Genomic DNA, 24,455 nt, shown 5'->3' with positions numbered 1-24,455 from the left:
CTCAGCAGGCCAGACAGCATCTATGGGAGGAGGTAGTGACGACGTTTCGGGCCGAAACCCTTCATTTGACTCCTTGATGAAGGGTTTCGGCCCAAAACGTTGTCACTACCTCCTCCCATAGATGCTGTCTGGCCTGCTGAGTTCTGCCAGTATTTTGTGTTTTTATTGCTGAATACAAATATTGTGCAGTATCTCTCCCATTGTGGAACAAAATCTTGCTCCTACCTTCACTGTACAAATTGCTGCAGTTTGTGGCATGTGCTGTCTGTTGACTTTTCTTTTAGAATTAATCTCCAAAGACTTCACAGAAGAGAATCCAATTAACTTAATATCTTCCCAAGGGGTTATTGAAAAATACCATTTTTCACTGTTGGTTCTTTCTTTCATTTACTAAAGTTGTAATTGTTTTCTATCAAATTAATTATAATCATTTTCACACATAATACAACAGGATTTTTCTAACGTTGGTATTAAATCTGAGCTCAGATCTGACTAGTGCAACATAATTGCATTAATAAGACCCCACGTGCATTTGTGGGATGCTTAAAACTTTATTTTACTTCTTAATTTCCGTACTGTAGAAATTTATTTGTACTCCAGTTTCAAAGACAGACCAAGTAACACCTAACACATATGAGTCTCGACAATGTTTGTTGTACTATTTAATCTCATTAAGTGTCATAGTTAAACTGGCTCCGGGACTGGTTTTTCACATTCCTATTCTGTGAATATCTGAGCCAATTTTAAGACTGCTGCTGCTACTGTGAATTGGTGATTTTTGGATCAGGTCGACACCTTGCTGTTCAATATTACACTGCCACTCATTGTGTTAACGGGTTGACAATTAGGATTCCTGGCCTTTCAATCTACCTCATATGGCTTTGCACTTTATCACCTTATTGTCTGCCTACAGGCACCTTCTCTGTGAATGTACACTATTCTGTTTTACATTATTACTTTTCCAGTGTCCTACTTCAATATACTATTCTGGTGAAATTTTCTGTAAAGACAGCAAGCAGAACAAAGATTTTCACTGTACCTCAGCACGTGATAATAATGAAACAATCACCATTTAAGGACAAATTCTCCAGTATGCCCTCCCGCAGTCTTCTGATTTTTCATATGGGGACTGGAACAACTCTGGAATGAGAAATGGCTATCAGTTAGACGAGAAGCTAGACTGGACTGCCAACACAGATGCCTTGTGCAGGAAGACACAGAGTCGACTGTACTTCCTTAGAAGGTTGGCGTCATTCAATGTCTGTAGTGAGATGCTGAAGATGTTCTATAGGTCAGTTGTGGAGAGCGCCCTCTTCTTTGTGGTGGCGTGTTGGGGAGGCAGCATTAAGAAGAGGGACGCCTCACGTCTTAATAAGCTGGTAAGGAAGGCGGGCTCTGTCATGGGCAAAGTACTGGAGAGTATAACATCGGTAGCAGAGCGAAGGGCGCTGAGTAGGCTACGGTCAATTATGGAAAACCCTGAACATCCTCTACATAGCACCATCCAGAGACAGAGAAGCAGTTTCAGCGACAGGTTGCTATCGATGCAATGCTCCTCAGACAGGATGAAGAGATCAATACTCCCCAATGCCATTCGGCTTTACAATTCAACCGCCAGGGGTAAGATATGTTAAAGTGCCGGGGTTAGGACTCAATGTATTTAAGTAAACTACTTAAGAACTTTTTAAAAGCTATTATTAATACTTTTTGAGAGAGTGATTTAGATGCATATCATATTTTTACCGAGTTAAGTATTGGTTGTAATTAGTTTTGCTACAATAAGTGTATGGGACATTGGGAAAAAAATGTTGAATTTCCCCATGGGGATGAATAAAGTATCTATCTATCTATCTATCTATCTAATTGGTCAAAGAGTGGATTGGGAGTAGTCTGAAGTGGATAGGGGACGCTGATGTGGGAGCTGAAATTTGATATATACTATGTCGCACCTTAATGACCCAGGCAAATCAGAGTACCAAAAGAGAAAGAAACATAGAGTATCAGCAGTCTGCTGATTAATCTTCCACAATTTTGATTAGTATAATTTGAAAGAAAGAAAATGAATTCTGCTGCTGATACTCCTGATTTCCTTCAGGTAGATTTGCACCTTGTCTCATTTAGTGACCTAATTATGTAAGTCCCACTATCATCCTACCATTCAAAACCCTAGAACTTTGTGGCTTCTTGTTATATTTTGAGATAGCAACTTTAATTCTTCAAAATATACAATTCACTTTGCTTAAATAAAATGCACAATTTCGGTGTAAAAATGCTTCAGGTTACTTCGTGTCCTTTTGGACTCAGTTGCAAGTCAGCTGTGCATTGTTTTACTAAAAGTTAATTAACAAGCACAAATCTGAAAAGCGTATAGATTGTAGATTATGTAATGTCTGATTACAAGCTGTGCAGTGACACCATAGAAGGAGAAATTAATGCAATAATAAGAAGGTGTAGAGAGTCGCCTGCAGAGAATTACAGAGGCACAGAGATCAATTGATTAAAAGTTACTTAGTTGATCACATGAACTGGAAAACCATATTGATGTTTTAAGTTTCTTGGAGCTGATTACTGGAATTTCAAAAACAGTCAAGTACCAGTTTTGATAGTATTTTATTACAGAGTATTTCAGCAGTTGAGACTATTCATGATGTGTCTGCCTCTGAGTTCCTGGCCCACTTCATTAAAGGGGAGCACTGAGAGATCGTGAAAATCAACTTGTTTTGACACAGCTTCTAATGCCGCAAAAGACTTTTATATCAGTATATCATGGAGCTCAGAAAAATAAAGGGCTATGGGTAACCTTAGGTAATTTCTAAATTATGTACATGTTCGGCACAGCACTGTGGGCCGAAGGGCCTGTATTGTGCTGTAGGTTTTCTTTGTTTCTATCATTTCAGGGTAAAAGCAAGCATGAATTGTCACAACTTTGGAACAGTTCAGACCAAATTAAATAACTAATAAACAATTCAGTAAAAGGCAGCTGATCTCCAATTAGAATGATGCCTGAACAAGATTAATTTAACACAGTAAAAATCCTAACATGTCTTAAAGGCTATAGTCAAGTCAAGTCAAGTCACTTTTTATTGTCATTTCAACCATGACTGCTGGTACAGTACACAGTAAAAAGGAGACGACATTTTTCAGGACCATGGCGCTACATGAAACAGTACAAAAACTACACTGCACTACGTGAAAACAACACAGAAAAAAACTACACTAGACTACAGACCTACCCAGGACTGCATAAAGTACACAGAACCGTGCAGACATTACAATAAATAATAAACAAGACGATAGGCACAGTAGAGGGCAGTAAGTTGTTGTCAAAATAATGGTGAGCCAACTAGCATTCATTGCTCCTCTGCTCATAAGGTACAACACCTTCAGGCAAGATGTATGTGTGAGTATCTAAATGTTGGTGTCCGAAAGGCATTGTACTGTGTTTCATGGAAAGTGAATCTTGCCGAATGGCTCATTGTTGAAATGTATAAGAACTATAAAGTTGGTGCATTTGTGCAGTAGATCAAATTAAACTTGCCCAGTAAGTTCAAAGTCATATTCCATCAACCAAGCAGAATGATGTGATGACTTTTTAAATACCAGTCAGAAGTCCTAACATTGACAATTAAACTATTGTAAGCAAAGAGTTCCCATTAAGTTTATTGAGAGATTTCACAAATATAAAATCCATTTTCCTTATTTTTATTTCTTCCTCTTTCTTTGATTTGGCTTTGAATCTACTTGCTCTAATTTATGATTCCTTAGTACTTTCTTAGTGATATCACAATCTATTAATTGGACTGAAGATGCATAGTTCATTGCTGTTTTGCTCTAATCCTGAGAGGAAGGTTTCTCTTGTTATGACATTATCTGTAAAATTGGCGGAAGAATATCATTGTTATTAAAGAGACAAGGGTCAACTTAAAGGCGACTCCAACAGTTGCCCTACTACAGCAAATGCCTATTGCTGTAAAATGTAGAACAGTACCACACGGTAGGGGCACTTTAGCCCACAGTGTTGTGCTGACAACATGACTAGCTCTAACCCTTTCCTCCTACACAGCCCATAAACCTCCATTTTTTCTACAAGCTGGACTGTAGCAGGAGGTCTTGGCTAGTTCATTTCTGGGTTGTAATTTAGTATTAAAAAAACAGAAATCGGTGCAAGTGTGAATGGAAATTTGGCAATAAAACCCAATCTAGCAATCTATCATGAAGTGATGTAATTATTGAGAATAATTAGATTTTGAATACATAAGTTACCTCATTATTAGATTGCTGGATGTTGGGCTGTTACAAATTGTAGCAACCAGCAAAAAATCAACAATAATCCTTTCATCATAAGTTTGGATTGTTTACAGGCCTTTGTTAAACCAGGCTAGAAAGAAAATGTCCAGTCTCAAAATAAGCTGTACTTCGGGTAATAATTTTCTGCATTTGTGAGCACTAATGAAGCAGGGGGCTGGATTTAGCTTCTGGGTAATGTGATTATGCAAATTGTGTTGTCTTTCATAATAAAACAGCAAACCTCTCAACACCTTCATTAACACAGTTTTAAGAAGCTCTGGGAAATTGCATAATATCCACCCACTTATAGGCCAAGGCAACCAATTATCATTGGAGTCAAGTGCTCAATCACTAATTGCAAATGCTCAGGCAAGAATTTACATATCAAAGCTTTTGTAAAATGGAGCCATTTTCCTCAGAATGCACGTTCAGTTTCTCAACAATAGCCCACCTTGTCACCCTAAGTCATTGTCCAGGAGAGCATGCATCAGTTTTGATAATTGCCCACAAAAAAATTAAACTGATCATAATAAAATAATGATCCAGCTTTTGCTTTATTATTGAAATAATGCCAGCAGCATTCACTACAGCTGAATTTCAATGACTGAATCTGATGTTTTCCCTAAGTAGTCAGGTTATCCCCTTAAATTAAAAAAAATTTGCATCTTCTGTTTAATCTGCTGCATTTTCACAAACCAACAGGGAGTTATAATTAGGAATATATATTTCCTATTAATAATTGTACCACAAAGATTATTAATCCTTTTAAATTTTGTTCTAATAATTTAGGAATTTGCAGGGATTTATTAGATTCTATACATTGAGAAATTATTGTTGAAATTTCCTCAATCAACATTGCTCATTCATAATCCCAATCATTTAATTCACAAAATTGACCCATAATTGTGATAAGGAAAATGACTAAAAGTAGCAAGTGAAGGAACAATCCAGTGAAATGCTGAATGCAACGCATTTATTCAAATAAAATGTAATAGTAAATAAATGGAAGCTAACAAGAATATGTGTAGTTGTTGTAAAAGGAAGACCACACAAATTAAGTATGTTTCCATGCAGACGGTTTAATTTGGTGTTTGATTATATATGTATTTTGTTTGTGTTTTCAGCAGTGACTGTCTGAGAGCCTTTCTATCTTCATCCTTTTGTACCAGTGTCATTCTGTATGGCTATATCTTTGTCACTATTTGTAGTTTGTGTTGTTTATGTGCAGCGTTGTTCTGTAGCTCCGAAATATATATATTTAAAATAACAGATCTATTGTTCTCCCTTTCTCTATATACCCTGCAGTGTTTTCACATACAGCAATCAAAATACAGAAGCACTGCTTTTTTTTGGTTCTTTTCATTTTCTTTATTTTTTGTCCTCTCCATTTCATTCTTACCAGCCAGCATCAGTAACTTGTTCATTTATCTAAATTTATCAATCCTTGTGGATGACTAGACTTTGTTTATGAAATGAGCCATAAAATTAAACTTTACTTGTAGAGAATGTGTAGTAAATTGGCCTGAGACCTAGATGGCTATGTTCTGGATGACCATCATAATGCACTGGTAGAAATTGTGAGCAGTCAATGGCATCATGAGAGAGTTTAAGGTTTTTTTAAATTTTGAAATATTTAATGCTCATTTCAGAATGATTTCAGAGTATGATAGAAAGCCATTGCTAGATGAACACATAAACATGGCAGTAGTTCCGTAACACGTCATCCATTAATGCATGCTTGATCCACTCAGGTCTATTAATCAATGTACATTGCAGATGCACTGTGATGCTCCAAAGCCCGTAAGTGCCACATAGAGCTCTCTAACTCCATTTGTCTGGGAACTGTCGTCTGTGCAGTTTCAGGCTTCTTGTTTTAATTGCCAGCGCATGCAATGTGTTGTCCAACAGCGTGGAATGTAGTTAGCACTCAGCTGGTTTAAAGTGGGTAACATGCCGGTGATATTGCTGTAATGCAAAGTTCTTAAAAAAAAAAATGTCAGATAAGCATCCACTTTAAATACATGCTTCGCTTGGAGCAGCTATTTCTGGTTATTTTGTTTATTCACCTTTAAACAATCCATTCCTGTCAAGAGTGTCCCAAGGTACTGAGGGTCTGGACATCTACAAGCCCCCTGACTGGAGCAATTGCCACAGCTTACCTCTATGACCCTCCCGACAACCCAGCTAAGGGTGGGGCAATGGTTAGTGACAGGGTGTTCGTTTAATAAGTGTATTTCATTTACAATTTTACACAAGGCACCCATGCTGCCAAGTGTGTACCTCAGCTGCCAGTGTCCAGGGAGAGCAGGATGATGCCATAGATCATAGGTTCCCAACTTTGTTTTATGCAAGGGGTCTGTGGCCCCTAGATTGGGAACTCCTGCTGTATATAGATCCACCAAGTAGCCAAGAGCCATTCAGCTCATCAAGTCTGCTCTACTATTCCATCATGGCTAATTCTTATCCCTCCCAACCTCATTCTGCTGCCTTCTCCCTGTAACCTTTGATGCCCTTACTAATCAAAAACCTATCAACCTCTACTTTTAATGTACCCAATGACTTGACCTCCACGCCCAATTGTGCCAATGAATTCCACAGATTTGCCACTCTCTGGCTGAAGAAATTCCTCCTCATCTCTGTTCTAAAGGGATGCCCTTTTATTCTGAGCATGTCCTTTTGGTCCTAGACTCTCCCAATTTTGGAAACAGCCTTCCCATGTCAACTCTTTCAAGGCCTTGCGATATTTGGTAGGTTTGAATGAGATCTCCCTCATTCTTTTAAAGTTCAGCAAGTACTGGCCCTGAGTCATCAAATGCTCCCCATACATTAACCCTTTCACCCCAGGATCATTGTTGTAAACCATTTCTGGGCCCTCTTCAATGCCTTTCTTAGATATGAAGCCAAAATCTGCTCACAATACTCCAACTGTGATGTGACAAGTGCCTTGTAAAGCATCAGCATTACATCTTTTTTTAAAATTCCAGTCCCATGGAAATGAATACTAACATTGTATTTGCCTTCCTTAACACTGGCTCAACCTGCAAGTTAACCTTCAGGGAATCCTGCACGAGGACACCTTTGCACCTCCAAATTCTATCAAAGTGCATGACTATACACTAACTTGCACTGTATTCCATCTGCCACTTCTTTGCTCATTCTCCTAATCCGTTCAAGTCCTTCTGCAGACTCCACTTCCTCAACACTTTCTACCCCTCCGCCTGTCTTGTATCTTTTTTCCATCATCCAGGTCATTAACATATCATGTGAAAAGTGGCAAACTCAGCACTAACCCTGCAGAACGCTACTAATTAATGAGAGATGACCAGAAAAGGTCCCTTTTATTGCCACTCTTTGCCTCTGACAGTCAGCCAATCTGTTGCCCATGCTAATATATTTCCTGGGCTTTTAGCCTCATGTGCAGCACCATTCTAAAGTCTTTCTGGAAATCCAAGTAAGCAACATCCAGTGACTCTCCTTTGATGTTCCTGTCTGTTATTTCTCAAGAATTCCAACAGATTTTTCAGGCAAGATTTCCTCTTAAGGAATCCATGCTGACTTTGGCTTATTATATCATGTGCCTCCCCTGCTACCTTCAACCTTGAGCTCCCTGCTACAAATCCATCAGGTCCCCTGTCCTTGAGTCCGTTTACTCATGCCCCCCCCCCCCGCCCCGCCAACCCTATTCCCCTATATACGTCAGGTCCGAGACTGTGCCCTGCTCCAGACTGACATGATTTCCTTTGTGTGCTCTGTCATTGTGGCATGTTCTTTTGTCTAAACCCTGTTTGGTAGCATCTTACTTTGGCCTTCATATGGTACTGAATTTTCCAATGTTAGTCCCTTGAAAATAATATTAGTTGGTCACTGGGAACCAACTATTGTATCTAACTACTCACACTCTACTTACTAAGCATCTGTTCCACACAGTAATTTGTTCCCATAAACCAATTTTATCACAGGGCGACTTGTTATCATGCAATCTGAGAACTTGCAATCTATGAGTTACTTCTAAATTGCCAGCAGGAGTAACATTACATTTGGCATGTTAATGTGTGAGTACTTTGATTAATTATTAATTTGGTGCACATTTGCACAATAAAGATGCGAACACAGCAACTACACAGCAGTGTTTTGGATATAAAACCTGTTGTACATCACATTGCTGACCTCAATGAATATTGCAATGCAGAGACAGTGTCAGTACTGAATTACTCCAGGGAATGTTAAAAGCAGGAATGGGGGAAATGTTTCCAGCCATGTTTCCTTCTATCTTCTGTGCTAGCAGGTTAAAGTTCAGTATAATTTCTAAACTGTCCACCTTGTGTCTGAATAAACCTAAATTCTCTAAAGGTAAAGTCCATTGTGCAATTATTTAATTGGCTGGGTAAGAAAAATATGCAGAGCAGTTCTTGAGGCACTGCGGCTTTGAATTTGATTCTCCACGCTATCTGAAGATCCAACACAATGTGTGGTGAAGAGTTTTATTTGATGTTGACTATTTGCTGAAGTTCTGGAGCTCAGTAGGTGAACAGTGAAAATGAAGTAGAGGGAAGATTAGTATCTTGCTAATAACAAATTGTCTCAGTTCAGATTGTGGAAAAGCATTTCTCCTGCTGCAGAAACTGTTATAGTGCTCAGAGAAAAATGAGCAAATCACTAATAACATGTATTCATCTTAGTCTTGCCTATGTTTGTCCTCACAGATGGGAAACTAAAAGTTAACCAACTAAACCGAAATCTTGTGGTAATCGAAAATGAAAACGTCCACTTGAGCTGTGTCATCACTAATCAAACAAGTCCAGACTCTCAATTCTCTGTGCAATGGTATGTCAAGAAATCACAGGAGAAAGAGAGCAAACTTATTATGAAATCAAATCGCGATTGTGTGTTTGAATATGGGAATGAGCTGGGAAGTCACAAGAGGAAAGAGAGAATGCAGGCTGCAAAACCTTCACTTGGCCATTATACTTTGGTGTTATTCAAGACTGATACAGCTGATAGTGGCAAATACTATTGCCACGTGGAGGAATGGCTACTGAACCCCAATAACATCTGGTATAAAGTCGGAGAGAACACATCAGGAATGACCTCTGTCACAGTCAGGCGACCAGGTACTGAATTCCACATTTCTTTCTTTCATGTATTCAACACAATTCTGAACCATGAATGCTTGGGTTTAATTCTGTGGAGAAAGAGTTAAGTGATTAAATCTGATCACAAGCCACTTCAAGGTGGTGCTCACACATTTCCCTTGATAACTGCATTGGGAAAGGGCTATTCGCAACCCATTGAGCAAAAGCTGAGATTCGACTTTAAAGAGCAATAACCTAAAATTTACACCTTTAAAGGTGTGATATTTGCACAGTACACCAATGACCAGTTAACTCGGGCCAAACACTAGTTCGGAATATTCAGGCCTTGGGGGTAAACGGTGTGCCCTAGATGATAGGGGTGAAAAGGGGATGGGCAATGCAGGCTTAATGAGTATGCAAGTTGGTACTGTGTACGAAGGATCCCAGTGAGTAAATGTTTAAATAATGAGACTTAAGGTAATGGGGTTCCAGCCCAGCACTGCCTGGTTAATTCTTTCCAGCTGCAGCATTGCCTGGGGATTGATGGATGTCATTTGAAGTGTATCTGACACAGAAATCACATTAGCTGTGCAACCTGCTCCCACAAAGTAGTTATGCAGAATGACTGTCATCAATGTCACATTTCAGTCTGGAGAAGTTCCATTTCAGTCAGATACCACTGAGCTGAACAACACTACACAATCAGCTTCTTGTGGTTATGCTCATCTTAAAAAGCCAGTAGAGGCTGCTCTGCTCTCGTCTTACTCTCTGGTGTATGATGGTCCATGTATTCTAAAAATGTTAGTTCTTCCATTTTCAAACTGAAGAGTCGAAAGATCTTCTTTCCTGGCAGAAGCCATTACACGAATCTACCTAATTACAATTTAAGTCCAATTTATTATCATTTCCTGATGATTTGGGAGTCATTTGCAGCATTAATGGATGTAAAATATTCTACAAATTGTTCAGTAGACTCTGGTATTCGCTTTCTATTTTGTGATCATAAACTATGAGGGGAAGGGCCAGCCTTTAGCAACGATTTTTTTGGGCATTATGCTGACTAGACAGCTGAATGATTCAGCTTCAAGGTAAATGCACTATAATCTTTTATACATTTCTCCAGTCCTTCCTCCCCATGATCATCAAATCAAGACTAGATGTAAAAAAATTTATTGCATAGTCTTAGTGCTGCAGATGGTGAAGATTATGAAAAGGGAGCAAATCTTCCCAGCTGTTTCCATCTGCTGACAGCCTCAGTGCCAGCTCTCCAATAACTTGCAGAGAATCATTAAGATTGTAACGGTTTCCACCTCTACCAAGAACCAAAATCCACTTGCTTTGGATTATCGCGCTGAGTACATTGAATATACCTCTGTCTGACATTTTATTGGCCCCAGTTATAACTCAAGTTGGCTCGGATCTAAACCTATTCCAGACACACCATCCAAGCCTAACGAGAGCCTGAGGATACGTAAACATGTGTCATCCATACAAACCTGATTGATTTTCTTTTGGGCAATCACAGTAAATCCAAGAAACACAAAAGAGTCAATGAAAGACTGCTCACAACAGGATGGACAAACATCCGATCTGCAACCAGCAGACTGTGCAAATAAAAAAGAAAAAAAATAGAAAATAAATATCAAGAACATGAGATAAGAAGTCCTTGAAACTAGTCCACAAGTTTTGGGAACAGTCCAGTGATATGGGGCAAGTGAAGTTATTGCCACTGGTTCAAGAACCTGATGGTTGAGGAGTAATAACTGTTCCTGAACCTGGTGGTGTGGGTCCTGAAGCTCTTGTTCTCCTTCCTGATGGCAGTAATGGGAAAAGAGCATGGCCTGGCCAGTAGGGGTCCCTGAAGATGGATGCTGCTTTCTTGCGACAGTACTCCATATAGATGTACTCAATGGTAGGGAGGTCTTTACCCGTGAATGACTGGGTCATATACACTACTTTTTTGTAGAATTTTCCATTCAAGGGCACTGGTGTTTCTGTATGAGGCCATGGAGCAACCAGTCAGTATACACTCCACCACACATAGAACGTTGTTAAAATTGTAGATGTCATGCCAAATCTACTCAAACTTCTCAGGAAGTAGAGCTTTCTTTGTAATGGCACTTAAGTGCTGGACCCAGGACAGATCCTCTGAAATGATAACACCAAGTCGCTGACCCTCTCCACCTCTGATCCTCCAATGAGGACTGGCTCACGGACTTCCGGCTTCTTCTTGTCTTAATCGATAATCAGCTCTTTGGTTTGGTTGATGTTGAGTGAGAGGTTGGTGAGGCACTAGTCAACCAGATGTTTAATCTCCCTCCTATATGCTGATTCATCATCACCTTTTATTCGGCCAACAAACTAAATACAGCCTTGGAATTTTCCATGTAACCGTCCCAGCACATTTTGCACATCACAATGAATGGTAAAAATTTAAACAATCAGATTTCTCATTAATTAAATTAAAATCTTGTGTATCCACAGAAAACAATTTGCAAACAGTCAAGACAGAAAGGAGTGTATCTGTACCAGAGGATGGCCAGATTCAACTGAATTGTAAAATTAGCAACCGTACCAAACTGGATTCCCAGCTCTCAGTGGCCTGGTTTACCCAGAAAACCCCAGAGACAGATAGCTATCCTATTTTCAGACTGAGTCGGAATGCTGTTTTTGAATATGGTAGTTCAATGGATAACAGTACAAGATTGAAGGATAGGCTACAGTTTGAAAAATCTACCAATGATTTGTACAGTTTGATACTTCAGAAAGCAACGATTTCCGACACTGGAAGCTACTACTGTAACGTGGAAGAGTGGCTGCTGGATCCTAACAAGATGTGGTATAAACTGGCAGAAGATCAATCTGGATTGACAACTGTCATCGTACAACAGCCAGGTACTGTAACAGTCCCGTGCTCAGTTTGGATAATTATGGTTTACAGAAGCAATACTTCTTATTAGAAAATTTTAAATGAAAGCTGTGTGGTTCAGTTAGCTAATGGTAAAAACTAATTAGAGTAGGTGCAGAGGAACATGAAAATAGAACTGTCTCTGTCAGTCCCATTCCCCATAACCCATATTTCCAGCTCTCCCTCCCAGTTGCACGTTATCCAGATGTGAAAATAAATCACAGCTCTTCATAGTAGCTCCTGCAAATTCATACAAGGGGTGATTGATAAGTTTGTGGCCTAAGGTATAGGGGGATGAGTTATACAGCTTTCGTTACAGGCACATGCAGTTCAACTCCTTGAGTGATTATGCAGAAAGTTTGAAGTTAATAACTCATCAGGGGTGATTGATACATTCATGGCTTAAGGTATGAGTTATTAACTTCAAATTTTCTGCATAATCACTCAAAGAGTTGAACTGCATGTGCATGTAACGAGAGCTGTATCACTCATCTTCTAGCTTAGGCCATGACCTTATCAATCACCCCTCTGTGGACACTTTCTGGAGGTCCAAGATCCGTATGCTCCGTGACCGCTGGACTATGTATGTAAATGAAGGAGGGGACTATGTTGAAAAATAAATGTGCTAGGTTTTCTAAAATCGACTCCTTCTACCCTAGGCCACGAACTTATCAATCATCCCTCGTACTCTGCAACACAGTGGGACAGCATTCAAAACATAGTCAGCTCAACTAAATCTTACCGGGGAATTTAGAGATGGCCAATAATTTTAGACTTAACTAATGATGCACAAATCCCTTTTAAAGGAAAAAAAAGTCATTGTAATTCTTTCACAAACAAGAGAAAATCTGCAGATGCTTGAAATCCAAGCAATACACACAAAATGCTGAAGGAACTCAGCAGGCCAGGCAGCATCTGTGGTAAAGAGTACAGTCGACGTTTCGGGATGAGACTTCTATGGAAAAGAGCTAGATCTGCCCTTGCACCTCCTCCCTCACTACCATTCAGGGCTCCAAACCGTCTTCCAGGTGAAGTGACACTTCATCTGTTGGGTTCATATACAGTGTCTGGTGCTCCCGGTGTGGCCTCCAGTGAGACTTGACATGGATTGGGAGACCTTTTTCCCAAGCACCTTAGAAAAAGTGGGATCTCTCAGTGCCACCCATTTTAACTCCAATTCCCATTCCCATTTCATGGCCTCCTTGACTGTCGTGGTGAGGCCACACTCAGGTTGAAGTAGCCACATCTTATAAACCATCTGGGTAGCCTCCAACCAGATGGCATGAACATTGATTTTTCGAACTTCCCCTCTCCTTCACCATTCCCCATCCCCTTTACCCTCTCCAGCCTTATTTCCTTGCTTGCCCGTTGCCTCCCTCTGGTGCTTCTCCCCCACTTCTCCCATGTCCTCTGCTCTCATGCTCCCCCTTATCCAGCCCTGTGTCTCTTTCACCAATCAACATCCTAGCTCTTTACATCACCCCTCCCCATCCCAGTTTCACCTACCACCTTGTGTTTCTCCCCTCCCCTTTTTTTTAACTCTATCCTTCATCTTTTTTTCTCCAGTCCTGATGCAAGTTCTCAGCCCGAAACGCCGACCATACTCTTTTCCATAGATGCTGCCTGGCCCGCAGAGTTCCTTCAGCATTTTGTGTGTGTTAATTGTAATTCTTCCCAATTGATTGATGTGCAGTGAGTGAGGCAGTTTAAAATTAGTGTTTACATCATATACTTTGCACACAGCATCCATTTTATAACATTGCAAACACAGTACTGTTAGGGTTACAGCAGAGGGTAAGAAATAGGAGCAGGTGTAGGTCACTCAATTCCTTGAGCCTGCTCTGTCATGTGATTATTAGTTTGACCAGTCCTGGCCTCAATGTCACTTCCCAGACTTTAGAATCACCTATGCCCTTTGGCTCTCTTGTAGTTCAAATGTCTATCTGTCTTTGTTTTGAATCTTCAATAAAAGTTGTTCCACAACTGTATAGGGCAGAGAATTCTCTAGGGGCATAAACTAGTCTGTCAGCACTCTCTGACAGAAGAAATTCCTTGGTATTATATAGCACTTCACTCTGAAAATATGCCCCTAGTTGTAGATTCCTCCATCAGGAGTAAACATGCTCTTGACATGCACCTTGTCAATCCTCAGAATTTTATGTTTGAATAAGGTCACCTCTCGTTCTTCTAAATTCCAATAAGTAGGACCCACCCTGCTCATTACTACTTCATTCCAAAAATCTAGTTGACAAATGTTATCCACTTTCAATCTTAAATTTGGAGATCAAAACTATTTACAGTTTTCCAAATGTGAACTCAATATTAGTCCTGGAAAGTCACTTCAAAATTGACCTACCTTTAAACTTCTTTTTTAACTTGCAGTTAAGCTCAACATTTCACTCACCTTTTGAATTACTTACTGCATCTGCATTTAAACCCTTTGCTGATTCATGTACGAGGGTTCACAGACCCCTTCGTTCCACATCAATTTTTAGGCTCACTTAAATTAACAATTTTGCTATTCTGGATAGCCTCACATTTTCACACATTACACTTCTTGCCCACTGACAATCTGCATTCTTTTTGCATCTTCATTTTAAACTCTCACAACTTGCTGACCCACTTACCTATATATAATGAGAAAATTTGCCTACAGCACAACATGTGCAATCTGTGTGCCAGTCTGAAGAATTTCAGCATCTGCAATATCTCTGAAAATGACCCACTTATCCTGACTAATAAAGGTCATCGAGCCCTACAGCCGAGATATAGGCCCTTTGACCCATTGAGTCCATGCTGACCATGGTGCTCATCCAGCTTGTCCCAAGTTCCTGTGATTGGCCCATGTCACTCTAAATCCCACCTCTCCATGTCTTCTTAAAGACATGTCAGTTGTACCTGCCTGAGCCGCTTTCTCTGGCACCTTGTTCCATATAGTCTCCTCCACCCCTTGCAAATAAAAATCAGGTCCCTTAAGCCTCTTCTAAATCTTTTCCAATTCACCCTAAACCTTGTGCCTCCTAGCTTTGGACACCACTACCCTAGGGAAAAGACTGATGCTATCCAATTTGTCTATGCCTCATAATTTCAGCTACTTCTGTAATGAACACCCCTCTTTGTCCTACGTAACAAGGAATAAAGCCTGGCCAACCTTAAGCCCTCTAGTGCTGGCAACATCCTTGTAAATCTCTCCAGTTTAGCCACATTTTTCTTACACAGTGAGCTAAACTGCACACAGTATTCCAAGTGTAGCCTCTCTATTGATTTATTCAACTGCAACATTATGTTACTGCCCTATCTAATGAAGGCCAGCATGCTAAATTGCCCTTTTCACCACCCCGTCTACCTGCAATGTTACTTTCAGTGAACTATGCACTTGAACTCCTAGAACCCTCTGTACCTTTCTAATGCCCCACCATTCATTGTGTAAGCCCTACACAGCTATGGCATTATGCTTGAGCTGCCTTTGTAATTTCAATTAAAATATGCTGTCCATAACAGAAGCTGCATTAATGCTATAGGTTAGCTCAATCCTTTTAGTTGGATAATATTCATAAATTCAGTTTTCCAAGAACTAAGGCTACAAGATTGACCAGCAAGCCTAGAATACATTTTATACGGACAGTAGATCAGTAGAAAAAATTCTTACATTTTAGCCCTTATTTTGATACAACTCCCTTGATTTATATCTTGCTATGCCAAGCTAAACAAAAAGCAAGTCTTCTAAAATACATAAACAAACAAATTTATAAAGTTTTATACACTCACCTAGATTGATTATGTGATTGAAATTAGCTTAACCCAGTTTAAAATGTCTTCACAATTAAGGCAGATCAAGTTGTCTCAATTTCCCCAAGTTCTTAGTGTTGTAAGTCACCTTTAGCACTTTGAGATTTCTTTGCGAGGCTTATATGGGGTGACCATGCATTGGAGGATAACTTGATAGCTTTACCTTGTGGGTACTCTCAGAACAACAATCCCTGAATCCTGACCGCACTGCACAAGAACTCCTCAGGAGCCCCCACCAAATTCAAAGGTATTAGTGGCTTTCCCATTGCCTTAAAGGAGCATCATCCTCAATCTCAAACCACCTTATTCTCACCTGCTGAGCTCTGCAATACCCACCATCCCAACCTCCCAGTCAAGTACCACCCACATTCTAGACTCTGTGCCCAAGCTGGAGCCCAGCTATAAGAGAACAGAAAAAGGCATATTTTCAGATTTTCAACATAACATTCTTAACATTCAGTTGTTAAACAAATGTTGCATTACATGAGTACCTATCTGTTATACCCTTAGAGCACACTTGAATAATTTGGCATCTAAACCATTACTAATAAACAAGTGATTAAACTTTTTTCACAATATTGCATTGCCCCATTATATACAATACTTCACCAGCCTAAATATAATATTTCATATCCTCCGTGAGCATTCGTGGAAATGGAGTTTAAGTGTGGGAAAAAGAACACGGAGCTGACATCGAAGAATGGCCTGAACTTCCTTCAATAATAAACGTGGCTCAGCTACTTGGGTCACTTTGCAAGGCGTAGAAGATATTAAATCAAAAAAATAAGCAAACAAACCTAATGATGTTGTTTTGACTTGCTGAGGCAGTCTCTTAAACACTTACTAACTCTAGTGGTGTTATTGATTTGATCGGAATGTGACTTCTATTTTAAATGATTAGATTGAAATATCACTCAAGACGTTTCTTCTCTGCCTTATTTAGCCAGTTATATTTAGTCATGACAGCATAATCATTCTCCAGGTGTAAGGATACTGAAAATATGCACCACTTTAGAGATGGTGACTAAAGTTATTAATAATAAATACATTTTTTCATTTAAGTCTAGGAGCTTGCCCTTGAGAATTCTGATGCATTATAAAAGTCCCAGGAGATATAATATTTGAATAATGAGCATTGTTATAACACAAATAAAGGAGCTAAAACTATAGTAAACCACAACACTGATTTGAGCAATTAATAATTCTTTGGTAATAGTTTTATCCATTGGTATTTAACTCAGAAATTATTTGAGTTTTTTTTTAAATTACCAAGTTGACAGAAGCTGCCTGTCCATTCCATTTAATCATTAGCAGTTAATAATTCTTTGGATTTAAGTTTGACAATTTGAAGAGAGGAACTTTAATGCATAGGTAGATGGAGGTGCTGCTTTTTTGCCTCAGTTTTTCTGGTGGACTCTGCAAGCTTAAGGCATTAAATGCTCAACATTTTGTTGCACAGTATAAGCTGGTTCAGCGAGTTAAACCATAGATAAAAATGTTCAAGATAAAAATGTCATAGAAACAAGTTATGAGTTTAGAATGTAATGTTTGAAATTCCTTCTTAGCTAAGCATTCATGCAATAGATTAATTCATCTTATTTGGGAAAACTCCTAATTTATAATGAGTAAAACATCTAAACAGTTTGCCCGATGTCTCAAAACCTGTACTGACTCTGACTTTACACTAATGTGACTTAATGCAAAGGAAATCCCATTCAAGGTAATGACAGTCCAATTCAATCCAGCAGGTACAATAGATTTACCCAATGTAAATGTCATTACATGGTGCTAAAAGTGCAGGAAAAAAATTGTGGCCATGGCACATAATATACTCAGAGCTCTTCAGGAACTCAATTTTATATATTTTAGTCTGTGGTTTCAGATTACAAAGGATAGCAAACCACTTGAATATGAGGTACCATCACAAGTGAGCCAACCCCTGCTTTTATCACAAGGTCACATCAGCTGTATAAACTAAAATGAGTTGAAAAATTGTAATTGTTGAGTGCAGCAATTACACTCAGAGTTCATAGCAACAGTCTGTTACAGTTGCTGCCCCACCTTCACCTCAAGAATGAAAGGCTTAAAGAATGAGGAGCATTTGATGTCTCTGCGCCTGCATTCAGAGGCACGAGGGGGATCTCACTCTAACCTATCGGATATGAAAGGCCTGATAGGGTGAGCATGAAGAGGATGTTGCCATTAGTAGTCGGTGATCTGAGGTCACAGCCTCAGAATAAAGGGATATGCCTTTTGAGCTGAGATGAGGAATTTCATCAGCAGGAGGGTGGTGAATCTGTGAATTTGTTGCTACAGAGGATTGTGGGAGCAATGTCACTAGGTGTACTTTGTTGTAATATGAAAAAAGTCACTGGAGAGTCACTGAAACTAATAGATATTGAAGTGTTTTATTCAACAAAAAAATGGTGAAAGCATCATATTGAGACCATTTCAGAGGAAGAGGCCTCCCGACCCAATATTACATGACATTTTTATATGCTAAAGATCAAAGGAAACAGCGGGACAATTCTATAATTTCAATATATCTACAATGCTTCCTTTGAATTATACATAATTTTCACACACCACCTTCTTCGCACCCACACTCCAGACACCCAAAATGAATGTTAATCAGCATTGTCTGGTTTGCAAACTACTCCAATCCACAGCTCCAGGAAAACTATTGTCCAGGGCTGCATTTTAAATTCAATCTACAATCCATGTTCAGGTCTGAAGATTGGTTGCTGATGAAATTAATGTCTGCTATATACCCTAACTCCAGAATACACCCTGACAAGTTAAAGCTGAAATTGATAGATTATTGATTCATAAGGTGGTTAAAGGTTGTAGAGAGAATGGAGCTGCAAAAATAAAAATCAGCCTTGAATGAATAGAGGAGCAGACAAAATAGGGGAAATTGTCCAACTCTGCTCCTGTATCTTAACATTCATCCTGTTGGTTTGATCTGGGTAAGGATGGTTGAAAGCAAGGGGGTTGTTCCATCCCTGTCTGAGGGAAATAGTGTCAATGTTAGACTAAATTGAGTGAACCTTTCCCTCAGCTGGAAATCCAACCCAGAAGTCAAAGGACTTACAGCAGTGTGGTTCTAATTCCTTGACCTTAGGAGATGACTTTCAGAAGACAGCTTAAGACTGATAGATTTATTTTATAGATAGAAGGGAAACAGGCTTGTACGGTTTTTCATACATTAAACATTAAAATATGCTGTCTCTTTGTTTTTGATTTCCCAAACAGAATTTAGAATGCAATTGGATAAAACGGAATTGAATATCAGTGTATCAGAAAAGGACCTGTTCCAGCTCAGCTGCAATATAACCCAACAAACACAGGAGAATTCCCAGTTTGCTGTATCCTGGTTTGCTTGGAAAGTCAAAAAGGATACTGATGGAATTATTAAGGAAACAATTTTAAAAGTTGATCATAATACAGTGTTTGGATTTGATTCCTTAATCGATGGGGCGAAAGGAATAAAGGACCGATTGCAGTTCGAGAGGCCTTCCAATGGATTGTACACCTTAACAATACAGAATGCTGGCAAAGGTGACACTGGAAATTACTATTGCAGCGTAGAGGAGTGGATTCAAAATGCCAACCACATCTGGTACAAACTAGGAGAGGATGAGTCCGGGCTGGTCACTGTCACTGTACAAAGCAAAGGTAATTTACCAAAGCAACACAGAATGATTACAACACAGTAAGTGACTATCTAGCCCATTGCGTCTAGAGGAACTCACTTGTTCCACACTTAAGCCTTTTCTCATTTTTCCCCTCACCATACACAATTCTGTCTTGAAAACCACGTTGGAAGCTACCTCTATCATGTCTGCAGGCACTCCATTCCAGATTCTAGCTGTATATGAGTAGTTCTCCAGGTTTCTCTCTCTCTTTCACACAAGTAATTTCTATTCCTTAAACCATTCTGCAGTGTGAACAGGCTCACACTATCTGCTCTGTCCAGATCCATCATTATTTTCCATATTTCTATCAAATTCCCTCAAGCAACTTCTTAAAACAATTGCAGCTATTTTAATCCATTTATCTAACTATAGTGCTTCCTAGAGTGGAACCTCTAGGATCCTAGGACCCTGGGCCCTCTCTAATACCTCACATCCAGAATTGATAGCTGTGTTTCAACTGAATCTGGACTACCATTCTATAAAGTCTATAAAGTTGATAAAGCCTAGAATTGAGAATATCTCATCAACTGTTTCTTCAACCTATCTTGCCACTTTTGATGATTTGAGTGCACCTACTTACACGTCCCTTTATGTCCATGTTCATTTTAGAACAGTACCCCTTTTTCTACAAAAATGACTTCTAATTAAAATTACTCACCACATTTCATCTGCCTCTTTCAGCAGACAGTCTATATCCCGCAATCCATTACAATCCCCCTTGCAGTTCACTACATAGCTAAGTTTTGTATTGTCTGCAAACTTGGAAATTCTGGTTTACACCAAGTCTAGTCCATTAATGTAGGCTTTCTTTTAAAAAAATGCAGTGGTCTCAAAATTGACCATGGTTCCACTATACATCATCTTCTGGTTTGATTTAAAAAAAACCAATTCACTTTATCTTTGGTTGTATCAATAAGGTTAAGTGAAAAAAAGTTCTTAGTGTTCAATAATCAGGGCACTTGTGCCTGGTGGTTAGTGGACAATATATATTGTGATACAATCCTTAAAGAGTTAGGGGTACATGAAATTACTTAAACATTTAGAAGGTCATTGAACACCTGTCTCTTCCATGTGTGACTAATATACTTGCTGATTTTGCAATGTTCTCTGGGAAAGAGCCAGCAACACTCCCTCAGAGCTGAAGTCCGTGGAATGAGGTTCAAAACTTCAATGATGAGGCTTGACAATAGGAGAGTTAGTACAGACCCACGTTACCGTAGAATAGAATCCCAGAAAATTAGGCTCCAAAAATAAACTAATTTGTACTTGTTTTAAATTTGTCTCTTTGGATACAAACTTGTTTCCTCCTGGTGCAAAACAATTGCTTAAACTCAGGGTTTTTTTAACTAAATTGTTTACTACCTTATGAGGCAAAATTCGTTCCAATCAAATGGTTACTTTTTTGTTAAAAATAAATGTAATTTGTATTAAATTCATCTTGGATCTATATCAATAAGTGACTTTGGACAGGTCTTGTAACTTGAGCACATTTTTATTTGCTGCCTAAACTCCATAGTAGCCCATGGATTTGTTCAGAAAGGTGATACTGCTATTATTCTGTCAATAGATCCATGGCTAGATAAAGGGTGTGTGAAAGTAAGAGAAAAGAGCCCTAGAGGACAAAGTGCTCTCAGATGGAGTTTAGGCTGAATTTTTGTGTAATGTTTTGTGTTTCCTGACTGGAAGAGACTACTGTTGTGTTAAATGTATATTTTTTAAAAGTAAAATACTTCAGGTGCTCTAAATTTGAAATAAAACAGAAAATATTGGAAATGCTGAACTGGTGAGGCCACATCTGTGTAAAGGAGTGTAATGTTGCATATCCACAACATCAACCCTGTTATTTTCTCTCAGATGTTGTGTAATCTCCAGCAATTTCTGGTTTTATTCCTTTATTATCTTCCTCATTATTATTGTGTGATCAGTGAAAGATTCTGTGAAGATAGTTGGACAAAAAAAAGTGGTATTGAACCATGAGGGAATCAATATTTGGGGAACCAGCATAGGGACAGCTGCTTTAAACTCAATTTCTCTGCTGTTGAAACCCACTTGTTGTCCACTAACCAGCTCTCTTTCTCCCCTTGGCCATTGTCAATTCCTGTAAATCTGCAAAGTTTGCTGCATAACCACTGCTGCCAGTGCTTTAAATTCCCAGTATTGTGCTTAAAGCTCGCCTTTGTCGTATCCCTCGCTATCCCTGTGTTGCATTGCCACCCCAAACTATACCTCTGACCATTACAACTCCAGCCCAATTTAAGTCCACCAATTCCTTGAGCTTCTTGTTCAGTGAGAAGTGTCAAGTGGATAAGCTATCTCGGCTTTCTCCTGAGGTCCCAATTAATAAAGAGGCCAGTCCTCCGAAAAGAAGTGGCTGTGAGCACTGGATTCAGTAAATGCTATGGGGACAGACATCAGTGCTGTAATAACCTCCTTTCCAAAACTATCTGCATCTCTTTTCGAGCAGTCCCAGCAGAGTTACACCACTGGCATCCTTTGAACAGCTTGAATATTTTCCAGGTATGTCCTGTATAACCAAAAGAGCAGGACAAAGGACCTGGTGAACCTCAGCAAGGTCAGCCACGGGTATCTATTGAACAACATGGAAATTGTCCAGATACGTCCTGTGCAACCAAAACAGCAGAGTAAAGGACCTGGTGGAGATGAATCCATGGCCAGATCAGCCATGATCTTATTGAATAGTGGAGCAGGCTCAGTGGGCCAGATGACCTACATCTGCTTCTATTTCTTTATGTTCTTATCCAATCCAGCTATTTATTACCAGATCAACCTATACCATGCTATCACAAAATGATAGAAGGTGTCTCTGAAGGTGCTATCAAATGGCATTTGCTCATTAAAAACTTGCTCCACTTGGAGTTTGCCTGGACAACTCCATTCCAGACCTCCACACTGCTGGTTCAAGCATGGACCAAAGAGCTGAAATCCAGAGGCAAAGCAAGAGTGATTGTCCTTGATATCAAGACAGCACTTGACCAAATGTGCCATTGAGGAGCTTGGATAAAACTGAAGGGCATCATGGATAAAATACTCCAGTGGTTGAGGTCATAATTTGTTCAAAGAAAAACACTTGGGGTTTTTTAGATGTCAATATATCTCTGCCTCAGCATGTGTTTCTCAGAGCAGTATTCCAGAATCAATCATCTGGAGCTGTTTTATAAATGATATTCCTTCCATTTTACTAAAAATAGATTTAATCAGAGGTCCTTTTGGCTTGATTTTGTCCTTGAGAAGATGGTGGTGAGCTACTTCTTGAGCCACTACAGTCTGAGGAGTGAGTGTACTAATAATGTTGTTCGGGAGGGAGTTCCAACATTTTGACCCAGTGACAGTGAAGGAATGGTGATCAAGTCAGGATGGTGGGTGGCTGGGAGAGCACCCAGTTATTCTGTCACCATTACAAGTTTAGAAGTGGAAATGTCTGCTGATGATTGCACACTGTCCAATTCAATTCACAATTCCTCGACAAATGAAACCGCTCAAGCTAAAGAAAAATTAAACAACATTCAGTGTGGACTAATGAGAGGGAGAGAGTAAGAGACTGTTTGACAGCATTAACATTTTTGTGTTATCGTCCCACCAACATCCTAGGGGTTACATGGATCAAAAACTTAACTCGAAGTATCATAAACACTTTAGTGACTATATCAGCAGATTGGAGACTGAGTATGCTGCATTGAGTGACAGGTTTCCCGGTACTCCAAAGCCTTTCTACTTTGTACAAGGCACACATCAATAGTGTGATGGAATACACTCCACTGGCCTGGCCGGTCCAGCAACTCTCCAGATGCTAACAACAGGATAAACAACCCCATCAACTCCTTACAAAAGGCATCGCAGTAACTTTCGCAGGCTACTGCAATAGCCCCATCCACATTCTCTACCAGAAAAGGAACAAGGACTTCAGGGGCATGAAAACACCATCACCTGCAGCTTCCCTCAAAGTCAAGTGTCATTTTTTACATAGAAACATATCACTGGTGCTTCATCATCACTGGATTAAATCTTGGAATTTCCTACGACACAGTGTAATGAATACCTTCACTGGTCTCACAATCACCCTTCCAAGGGCTTTACAAAAATGGGCAGAAAATGCCGACTCTGCCAGAAGAGTACAGGTTCTGAAAAGTGAATTTTTTTTTAAAGTCCCTCCAAATCTCACTTTATTTTCTTGAAGTGGTATCCTTCAGATTCAGCTCATCGTGGCATGGAGTCATAAGGAAAGAAAACCAGCAATTCAGCCATCTGCATCCATAAGCCATCAAGCACCTGTCCATACAAATCCCAGGTTTCCATTGCCATTCCAACCAACTCCCACCATCACTACTACCTCCCACTACTTTCTACGGGCAATATGGTGCTGCCAATTAACCTACCAGCCAGACTGTCAGAGCATAATACTATTACAGCACCAGTGACCCGGGTTCAATTCCACTGCTTTCTGCATGGATTTGACCCGGGTTCAATTCCACTGCTTTCTGCATGGATTTCCTCCGTGTGCTCCAGTTTCCTCCCACATTCCAAAACTGTGCGGGTTAGAAATTTGTTAGGGCAGAATGGCCTCTTACCTTTTTGAATCTCTAAATAAAAACAAAATAAGTAACACGCGCCATTCACAGGGAGAAACAAACATTTTTAATGCAGACAGCAATCAAGGTCAGGATTGAAGCAGAGTCTCTGATC

General features: G+C 39.6%; 1 protein-coding gene across 2 annotated transcripts in view; it reads left to right on the top strand.

The window, feature by feature from the left end:
- LOC140727734 (immunoglobulin superfamily member 3-like) overlaps positions 1 to 24,455 on the top strand; it is a 193,558-nt gene that overhangs the window by 157,324 nt on the left and 11,779 nt on the right. For both annotated transcript variants that reach the window (XM_073045438.1, XM_073045439.1), the window contains exons 7-9: positions 8,991 to 9,398; positions 11,844 to 12,254; positions 19,312 to 19,734. In XM_073045438.1, the coding sequence (XP_072901539.1) occupies positions 8,991 to 9,398; positions 11,844 to 12,254; positions 19,312 to 19,734 (1,242 nt within the window). The remainder of the gene's footprint in view (positions 1 to 8,990; positions 9,399 to 11,843; positions 12,255 to 19,311; positions 19,735 to 24,455) is intronic.

This window comes from Hemitrygon akajei, chromosome 5 (assembly GCF_048418815.1).
Source record: "Hemitrygon akajei chromosome 5, sHemAka1.3, whole genome shotgun sequence".
NCBI lineage: Eukaryota > Metazoa > Chordata > Chondrichthyes > Myliobatiformes > Dasyatidae > Hemitrygon > Hemitrygon akajei.
The sequence above is the reverse complement of the archived record's forward strand: the minus strand, read 5'-3'. Positions and strand labels throughout refer to the sequence as shown.